Here is a 10651-nt window from a genome sequence, read left to right as displayed (position 1 = left end):
CCTGCCTTATTTCCCAAGAGTAGGTCAAGTTTTGCACCTTCTCTGGTGGGTACATCCACATACTGAATCAGAAAATTGTCTTGTACACACTTAACAAATTCCTCTCCATCTAAACCCTTAACACTATGGCAGTCCCAGTCAATGTTTGGAAAGTTGAAATCTCCTACCATAACCCACCCTACTATTCTTACAGATAAGCAGTTGGGTGGGGTGGGGGGTGGTGATGGGTGGGTTGGGATAGTGTAGGAGTGGTGGAGTGTAGAGTGCTGATGGAGAAAAGATGTTGACAGTTCAGATTAAGTTAAAAATCACACAACACCAGGTTATAGTCCAACAGGTTTATTTGGGAATACTAGTATTTAGAGCACTGCTCCTTCATCAGATGGTTGTGGAGTATAAGATCGTAAGACACAGAAGTTATAGCAAAAATTTACAGTGTGATGTAACTGAAATTATATATTGAAATTTTACATATGAAAGAACTGAAACCAACATGTTCATTCTAAAAGATGAGAGACTTAACAAACAATCAAGGTCTTTTTCAATATATAATTTCAGTTGCATCACACTGTAAACTTTTGCTAGAAATTCTGTGTCTTTTCATCTTATACTCCACAACCACCTGATGAAGGAGCAACGCTCTGAAAGCTAGTGCTTGCAAATAAACCTATTGGACTATAACCTGGTGTTGGGTGATTTTTAACTCTGTACACCCCAGTCCAACACCAGCTCCTCCAAATCACATTCAGATGAAGTGATTGAGATGTGAGAATGGCAGAACGATGGTGTGTCTGACTGCCAGACTGGGAAGAGAAGACAGCCCCACTGGAGTTGGGGACGGGAGAGGGAACATAGTGACAGAGAATGTAACAAGTAAAGCCAAAAGAAAGGAAAGGAACAGAAGTTGGTTCACAATCTGAAGGTGGTGAACTCAATATTAAGTCCAGAAAGCTATACAGTGCCTAGTCTGAAGATGAGATATTGTTCCTTCATTTTGTGCTGTGATTCACTGGAATACTGCAGCATTCTGAGGACAGACTTGTGGGCATGTGAGCAGGATGCTGTGTTAAAATTACTGACTACGGGAAGGTCAGGGCCATGTTTGTGCACAGACCAGAGGTGTTCTGCAAAGCGGTCACCCAGTCCGCATTTGCTTTCTCCAATGTAGAGTAGACCACATTGGATGCAATGAGTACAATACACAGGATTGGAGGAGGCTCAGGTGAAATACTGCTTCACCTGGATAGACCGTTTCGGCCCTTGGATGGTGAGCAGGGAGGAGGAGAAGGGGCAGGTGTTGCATCTTCTGTGGAATGGGGGTGAGTGATGTTGCTGGTCATGAAATGGGCTAGAGTATCCTGGAGAGAACAATCCCTGTGAAATGCAGACAGGGGGAGTGAGGGAAAGATGTGTTTGATGATGGCATTCTGCTGGAGTTGTCTGAAATAACAGAAAATGATCCTTTGGGTGCGGAGGCTGGTGGGATGAAAAGTGAGGACAAGGTGGACATGACCACGCTATTGAATGATGGGAAGGGGCAAGGGCAGAAGCATGAGTGATAGGTCGGATGCAGTTGAGGGCCCTGTCAATCACGGTGAGCGGGAAACCACGGTTATGGAAGAAGCAAGCCATGTCAGCAGCACTACAATGGAAGGTAGCATCATCCAAACAGATGCAACCGAGGCAAAGGAACTGGGAGAATGGGATGGAGTCCTTACGGGATGTGGGGTGTGACGAGCTATAGCGAAGGTAGCTCTGGGAGTCAATGGCTTTATCGTGGATGGCATTGGACAGTTTTTCCCCAAAATGGAGACAGAGATGTCAAGGAAAGGAGGGGAAGTATCGGAAATGGGCAATGTGAAAATAATAGAGGGGTGGAAATTGGAGACAAAATTAACAAATGTTTCAAGATTCTGGCAGGAGCATGAAGTGGTACCGAAATAGTCATCGATGTTCTGAAAGAAAGAGTTGTGGGAGGCGGCCAGTGTAGGACTGGAACAAGGATTGTTCCACATACCCCAGAAAGAGGCAGCATAACTGGGAGCCATGCAGGTGCCCATAGCCAGTCCTTTGACTTGGCAAAAGTGTGACGAATTAAATGAGAAAGTGTGCAGTGCTGTCGAACAAGATGGGAGATGTAATAGAGTCTGAATTTTGTTTTGTTTTACTGCTTTTGTTGTGAATTATTTACCTTTGTAATGTAAAATTTGGGTCTGAATTCCAACATTTTTGGGCAATTTTTTCTTAAATATATTTTTGTACAATGGAACTGAGCTACCTTTTTGTCTTTATCTATATTCATAAAACAACTGTCTTCCAAGTTGCAGCATGCATTTATTGTAGTTTGAATGTTTGAAATTCACAAACTTTCAGTCAACATCCAAAATTTATTTCTGTTTGTTATCTGGAAAACAAAAGTGTAATGGCATTGAATAAGTTATCTATGCTGTCATTTCCAGTTAAAATGATGCTTAGTAATGTTAATGTTAATAAAAATAATTTTAGTTTCTTTTTGCTGAAGTGGCTAACTGTTTAACAGAATTGCCTGCGTAAAGATAAACCACAAGCAGCAATAAATTATAAACATTTTTTAGGAAAAGGAATTTCAGGTCACAATCCTTTCAATTACGTTTTTCTCTTTGCTTTGTATATTGCATCCACCTGCAGAGAATGGGGAGGCCAACTCTTCAGTACACGACTGGGGGGGGCATATGAAACTGATCTGGTAGATATGGCATGGTGGCTCAATGGTTAGCACTGCTACCTCACAGGTGCCAAGGACCCTGGTTCAATTCCTGCCTCGGGCAACTGTCTATGTGGAGTTCGCATATTCTCCGCATGTCTGCATGGGTTTCCTCCCACAGGTCAGGTGGATTGAGCATGCTAAGTTACCCGTAGTGCTAGGTGCATTAAGTCCGGGATAAATATGGGGTAGGGGAATGGGTCAGTGTGGACTTGTTGGGCGAAGAGACCTGTTTCCATACTGTAGGAAATCTTATCATTGGCTTGATTCCACCCTTGGGCAACTGTCTGTGTGGAGTTTGTACACTCTCCCATTGTCTGTGTGGGTCTCCTCTGAGTGCTCAGGTTTCTTCCCACAGTCCAAAGATGTGCAGGTTAGGTGGGGATTTAGCACGGCCAGTCCATAGTGTCCAGGGATGTGTAGGTATGGTGGATAGACGTGGGAAATGCAGGGTTACAGAGATAGGGTCTGCCTGGGATACTCTTTGGAAGGGCAGTATGCTCTCGCTGGGCTGAATAGCCTGCTTCCACACTGTTGGGATTCTGTGTGTTTCTACCCTTTCTGTAAAGGCACATAAACTATTTGGTTTGTCTGTAGGTTTGAATACATGTGAAATATTGAAAGGCTAGCTTTAATTTTCAAACAGGTATCAATTTGAAATTGATTTCATTCAATGAATGGACCAGATCACATGAAAACTTCAACCATACAACCCAGTTAATTTGTAGGTTTTAAAATTCAGGAAGCTCCAATTCTGCTGCGAGCAGGTAAACTTTTCTTTAAAGCCTGGGAAAGAAATGAACATGCTTTTTACTGATAGGAACAACTTTTCTTTTAGGCTTCTGTCAGGCGGGAAAGGACTTGCGGCTTGTTTCGATGTCGAATGAGCAGATTGAAGTGCCATCCGGATTCCTTCTCATTGGTGCCAAGTCTCCCAATCTTCCTGAACACCTTCTAGTCTGTGCTGTGGATAAGCGATTTTTACCGGATGATAATGGCCGAAATGCTCTACTGGGTAAGATTATTCTTTGTCCTGAGAGGGAAAATTTATTAACCCTTTGATCCCTTAAAGAAAAAATTAAACCTTGTCTCAAGTGTTAATTGACGCATGCATGGGAGGTGTACCCATCAAAGGTGACACATAGCGCCTTGACTTGCTACAAAATAATGCATTTATACCATTTTTACAGATACAATTGCCAATAAATACTGCACACTTTCACACTAACTAATAGTATTCATTCTACACCATATCTCAAGTTAGTACACAGTAACGTATTGTCCAATCACATTCAAATCTGTGTGCAAGATTATATTATCCAATTAAATCATTACATGTTCATATCTGCTGACTGTAAGAACATAATTTCTGATGATCAAAACTCTTTACTGTCCTGTCGTCCCCTTTCAACTCTTTCAAATTCTTCCTGAGGATGATAGAAATGAAGAGCTTATTGCTCATGAGGGCCATGCTGCCCAAGCTGTCCAGCAAAGGTCTGGAGGGTTAGGGGGCCTCATGACTACCCCGTGTGAACGTCCCCCTGCTTTCCCTGCCTTGTTGGGGCCTACCAGCCTTACCTCAGTGACATTTGTTGTAGACCAGGCCAGACCACTCATAGAGTCATAGAAATGTACAGCATGGAAACAGACCCGTCATCCATGCTGACCAGATATCCCAACCCAATCTAGTCCCACCTGCCAGCACCCGGCCCATATTCCTTCAAACCCTTCCTATTCATATACCCATCCAGATGCCTTTTAAATGTTGCAGTTGTACTAACCTCCACCACTTCCTCTGGCAGATCATTCCATATATGTACCACCCTCTGCGTGAAAAAGTTGCCCCTTAGGTCTCTTTTATACCTTCCCGCTCTCACCCTAAACCAATGCCCTCTAGTTCTGGACTCCCCACCCCAGGGACAAGACCTTGTCTATTTACCCTATCCATGCCCCTCATGATTTTATAAGGTCACCCCTCAGCTTCCGACACTCCAGGGAAAACAGCCCCAGTCTATTCAGCCTTTCTTTGTAGCTCAAATCCTCCAAACCTAGCAACATCCTTATAATTCTTTTCTGCACCCTTTCAAGTTTTGCAATGTCCTTCCGGTTGGAGGGAGACCAGAATTGCACGCAATATTCCAAAGATGGGCCTCATCTGCTTCTGGCAGGAAGCTATTTCAGCCTCCTCACTTTTAAGTGTTTTCAGAGGCACCTCAGATGTCTGTACATGATAGAGAGAGGAAGGTGAGACCAGCTGAATGGAGTATATAAATGCATTTTTCACACTGTTTGTGCCAACAAGAGGAGAGGTGCCCCCTACCCTCCCTCTGCTAACAAACAAGCCTCATTAATATCCTCAGTTACTGAATCAACTCCTTTCACTGACCTCTCTCCACAGAATCTCCTCCCAGAATCTCTCTACATTACTCCCCACTCCATCATTACCTCTCTCAATTCATAGAATTGCTACTCGAGTGGAAGCCAGCCATTTGACCCATTCAGTCCACACTGCCCCTCCCAAGAGCATCCTACTCAGACCCACCCTCTATCTGATTCCTGTAACCCAGCATTACCCATGGCTAATCCAGCTAGCCTGCACATCCTTGGATACTTGAGCATGGCCAATCCACCTACCCGGCATATCTTTGGACTGTGGGAGGAAACGCCGAACAAACCCATGCAGACATGGGGAGAATTGCAAACTTCATACAAACAGTCGCCTGAGGGTGAATTCCAACCTGGGTCCCTCGTGCTGTGAGGCAGTAGTCTAACCATCGAGCTACCGTGCCCCAGTTGTCTGGCCATTCAAGTACATTTCACCCCAGGAAACCCAGCCCAAAACTGTTGATCAGGTCTTGAGAAGAGATACAAAATATTCTAATATTGCCACGGAACCCTACTACCAAACATTTTGGTGCTATGTAGAGAAAAATAAGGACATCAGCGAAGAGTGGTCATCACTTTTTGAATTGTTTTATTTTGTACATTTGTGGGATGTTGACCTGGTTGGCTGACTAGCGTTTATTGCCCATTCCAAGTTGCCCTTGAGAAGGTGGTAGTGAGTTGCCTTTTTGAACCGCTGCAGTTCACCTGCTTTGGGTTGACCCACACTGCCATTAGCGAGGGAATTCCAGGATTTTGACCCAGCGATAGTGCAGGAATGGTGATATATTTTCAAGTCAGGCTTTGAGTGGCTTGAAGGGGAGCTTGAATATAGTGGTGTTCCCATGTATCTGCTGTCCTTGTCCTTCTAGATGGAAGTGGTCAAGGGTTTGGAAAGTGCTTTTGAGGATCATGGGTGAATTTCTGCAGTCCCTCTTGTAGAGGGTACACACTGCTGCTACTGAGAGTTGGTGGTGGAGGAAGTGGATGCAGTGCCAATCAAACGGGTTGCTTTGTCCTGGATGGTGGCAAGCATCTTGAGTGTTGTTGAGACTACACCCATCCAGGGACGTGGGGAGTTTTCTATCACACTCCTAACTTGTGCCTTCTAGACGGTGGATTGGTTTTGGGGAGTCAGGAGGTGAGTTACATGCCAAGTATTCCAAGCCTCTGACCTGCTATTGGAACCAACTGTGTTTATGTGGTGAGTCCAGTTGAGTTTCTGATCAATGATAACCACCAAGATGTTGGTAGTGGGGTCCTCAGTGATGGTAAGACTGTTGAATGCCAAGGGGTGGTTGTTAGATTGTCTTTTATTGGTGGTTGTCATAGGCTGGTATTTGTCTGACTCAAATGTTACTTGTAACACTTGTCAGCCCAAGTAGAAAATGAGGACTGCAGATGCTGGAGATCAGAGTTGATACTGTGGTGCTGGAAAAACACAGCAGGCCAGGCAGCATCTGAGGAGCAGGAGAATTGATCTGTCATTCCTGATGAAGGACCTATGCCCAAAACGTCAATTCAGCTGCTCCTTGGATGCTGCCTGACCTGCTGTGCTTTTCTAGCACTATACTCCTGACACCTGTCAGCCAAGCCTGGATATTGTCTAGATCTTGCTGCATTTGAACATGGACTGCTTCAGTACCTGATGTGTCGGGAGTAGTGCTGAACAATCATGCAATCATTGACGAACATCCCCACCTCTGATGACCTTATGATGAAGGGAAGCTTGTTGATGCAGTAGCTGAAGATGGTTGGGCCGAGGACAATACCCTGAGGAACTCCCGCAGAGATGTCCTGAAGCTGAGATGACTGACCTCCAACGACCACAACCATCTTCCTTTGTGTCAAGTATGACTCCAATCACCGGAGAGTTTGCCCCCGATACCAATTGATTCCAGTTTTGCCAGGGCTCCTTGATGCTACACTTGGTCAAATGCAGCCTTGATGTCGAAGGCTGTCACTCTCCCCTCCCCTCTAAAGTTCAGTTGTTTTGTCAGTGTTTAGATCAAGGTCAGGAGTTGAGTGATCCTGAGTGTCAGAGCAGGTTATTACTGAAAAGTGCTGCTTCATAGCATTGTCACAGAGTGACACCTTCATCATTTTACTGATGATCGAGATTAGACTGATGGGGTAGTAATTAGCCGGGTTGGATCTGTCTTGCTTTTTACGTACAGGATATACTTGGGCAATTTTCCACATTGTTGGATAGATACCAATGTTGTGACTACACTGGAACACCTTGGCTAGGGGAGTGGCAAGGTCTGGAGTACAAGTCTTCAGTACCGTTGCCGGAATGTTGTCAGGGCCCATCACCTTTACAGTATCCAGTGTCTCCAACCATTTCTTCGTATCACATGGAGTGAATTGAATTGGCTGAAGGCTGGTATCAGTGATGCTGGGGACCACTGAAGGAAGCCGAGATGGATCATCCACTCGTCACTTATGGCTGAAGATTGCTACGAAATCTGCTTTATCCCGAAAACCTGCACTGTAGAATGTTCACTGTGCTGTAACAGACAATTATGGATGGCACACTTTTATTTCCATTGTAGGTTTCATCTGACACTGGAAGATATCATCTGGTCTTTGCATAAGTACACCTAGGTAATAGAACAGAATGCAGAATATAGTAATACAGCTACAGAGAAGGTGTAGGAAAAAAATCAACTTTAGTGTATGAGAGGTCTGTTCAAAAGATGGATAATGACAGGAAGAAGCTATTCTTGAATCTGTTGGTACATGTTTTCAAACCTCTGTATTTTCTGCCTGATGGAAGAGGGTGGCACAGAGTATAACTGGGGTGGGCATGTTCTTCGATGTTGGCTGCTTTCCCAAGGCAGCACGAAGTGTAGGCGGAGTCGATGGAAGGAAGGCTGGTTTTTGTGATGGACTGGGCTGCACTCACAGTTCTCTGTAATTTCTTGCGGTTTTGGGCAGAGCAATTGCCATACCAAGCTGTGAGGTATCCAGATATAGAGTCATCGAGTTGGGATGCTTTCTATGATGCCTCTATAAAAATTGGTAAGAGTCACGTGAACATGCTGAATCTTCTTAGCTTCCTGAGGATGTAGAGACATGTTCAATGTAGCATCAATGTAAACAGAGACTATTACGATTGGAGTAAAGAGTGGGGAGACAAAGCCATTTCTCTGACCAATTGCAGAACTGCTGAGAGAAATGAGCTTGAATAATCTTATTTATTCATGTTGTACAATAAATCTGAAATTCTGTTAACTGCATTTATCCTCAATGTTTTGTAGGTTTCTCTGGCAATTGTGTTGGTTGCGGAGAAAAGGGATTTCGCTATTTCACGGAGTTTTCTAATCACATCAACCTGAAACTGATCACCCAGCCAAAGAAACAAAAGCACCTGAAGTGTTACCTGATTAAAAATGCACAAGGCAGTCTGACTAAAGGACCTTTAATCTGTTGGAAGGGCACAGGTGAGAGCTGGATCATGAAATCTGTTAAGGAAAAAAAACTGTCCAGAATGCAATGGATAAACACTGCAAGCCAAAGAAATCTATCAACCAGGTTTTGTCAAAAACAAATTGGTACAGATCAATGCCAAAGGAAGCCTGATTTTAGTTGCTTCTGAGGATTTGTGCAGAAAAATTATTATCAAGAATGTCTCAAACTCCTAGCAGAGCAGATTGAGGGGCTAATGACCAACATCCGCTCCTGTGTCTTATGACTGTATTTCAACACTTTTAAGCAGCAAAAATGCTTGAAATCCTTCAGTTTTAACATTCACCATGATCTTTGCAGCCTCCTCCAGCCCAAAATCAGATGGAAATAATGGGTCCCGGTAATTCTGGTTTCTTGCACATCTTGCACTATGATCAGGAAAGACATAGTTAAACTGGAAAGAGTGCAATGATGACTTACGAAGATGTTGCCAAGCCAAGTAGAGACAAAAAAAACCATGCAGATGCTGGAATCCAAAGTAGACAGGCAGGAGGCTGGAAGAACACAGCAAGCCAGGCAGCGTCTGGAGGTGGAGAAGTAACTAATAGGCCTGAGATGTAGGGAGAGGTTGGCCAGGATAGGACTTTATTCCATGAAATGTAGTAGAATGAAGAGTGACCTTATTGAAGTGTATAAAAGTATTAGCGGCCTAGATAGGTTGAATGCACAAAGTCTTTTTCCCGTATGGAGAATTGAAAACTAGAGGGCATAGGTTGAAGGTGAAAGGGGAAAGATTTAAGAAGGACCTGAGGGGTAACTTCTTCATGCAGAGAGTGGTGCGTGTATGGAATGGGCTGCCAGTGAAAGTGGTTGCGGCAGGTACAATAGCAACATTTAAAAACCATTTGGATAGGTACATGGATAGGAAGGGTTTAGAGAAATATGGCCAAATGCGGACAATTGGAACTAGCTGAGTGGGCAGCATGGACCAGTTTGAGCTGAAGGGCCTGTTTCCCTGCTGTAGTATTCTATGACTTGTCGATTGGTAGCCACACTTTCAGCTATCGAAACTTTAAGCTTGAGAATGCTCTTCCAAAGCTACTTACTTTGCTTTTTTTAAAGTACTCCTTGAATCTGATCTTTTTGACAAAAGTGTTCTGATGTCAACTTTTTCTCGTTTTGTCAATTTTTGTTTCATTACGCTCCAGTGAAGCACGGTGCGTTATTCTCCTACATCATAGCCATTGTGTAAATGCAAGTTGTTTCTGTTGTGATACAGGAGGCAGTCACTGAGTGATCTCCAGCTTAGATTTGTTTGTAAGGTTGGAAAAATCCCAAGTGAACCACTTTGGTGAAAATTCCACTTGTTTTGTTTTTAACCTAACAGAAGGCAGGACCCAGCAGTCATCCTCGAGTTCCACCTCGAGCATTCTCTCACAGCCACCGGAGAGTCCTGCCTCCTCGACGACAGTAGCATCAGCAGACTACGTTGCTGGAAATAATCAGAATGCATTAACTGGATTACTACAAGCAGGTGCTCAAGACTGTCTTTTAACTTTGATCAGTGTTCTCGTCAATAGGTCTCCACTTTTCTACTTTAAATCTTGCAATGTATAAGCACCAATTAGAATGGCAGAGCTGGTGAAACAAAAGTTTGGCAGAAGAAGCAGCAATGGATCCTTTATAAGTCCTGGGAGATTTGCCCCCTTTGAAGTCAATGCAGAGGTAAATAGTGTGAGGGTTGGTGGAGGTGGTTTGGGGATGATCAATCCATCGATTCTTCTGTCGCTCTGCCTGAATTGAATTTTACTTGAAATTTAGTACACTATTTGTAGCTTAACTAGGTCAGTCTTAATAGCAGAAGTGAAATAGTTAGAGGTGATTTTCTATATCCATATTCTTGATGTGGAGACTCACAGTCAGGGTTTTGGGATCGACACCCACCTCCCCCATGATTTCCTAAATCCTGATACATACTCCCTTTAGTTAAGGCCTTATACAAATTCATATAACTATTCTCGCATCAGTTAATAACATTGAGTCCAATGCTTTCTGGTCATACTCATGTTACCATAGGTACTACAGTTTATAAAATATTATAATGTTTGTGCTTTT

The 10651-nt window shown here is 43.7% G+C and overlaps 1 protein-coding gene across 8 annotated transcripts in view; it reads left to right on the top strand.

Annotated features, from left to right (window-relative positions):
• greb1 (growth regulating estrogen receptor binding 1) overlaps positions 1 to 10651 on the top strand; it is a 331296-nt gene that overhangs the window by 170475 nt on the left and 150170 nt on the right. For all 8 annotated transcript variants that reach the window (XM_043677647.1, XM_043677663.1, XM_043677619.1 and 5 more), the window contains 3 exons: positions 3582 to 3758; positions 8389 to 8571; positions 9924 to 10070. In XM_043677647.1, coding sequence (XP_043533582.1) covers positions 3582 to 3758; positions 8389 to 8571; positions 9924 to 10070 — 507 coding nt within the window. The remainder of the gene's footprint in view (positions 1 to 3581; positions 3759 to 8388; positions 8572 to 9923; positions 10071 to 10651) is intronic.

This window comes from Chiloscyllium plagiosum, chromosome 3 (assembly GCF_004010195.1).
Source record: "Chiloscyllium plagiosum isolate BGI_BamShark_2017 chromosome 3, ASM401019v2, whole genome shotgun sequence".
NCBI classification, from domain to species: Eukaryota; Metazoa; Chordata; class Chondrichthyes; order Orectolobiformes; family Hemiscylliidae; genus Chiloscyllium; species Chiloscyllium plagiosum.
This window is presented reverse-complemented; position numbering and strand designations above follow the sequence as displayed.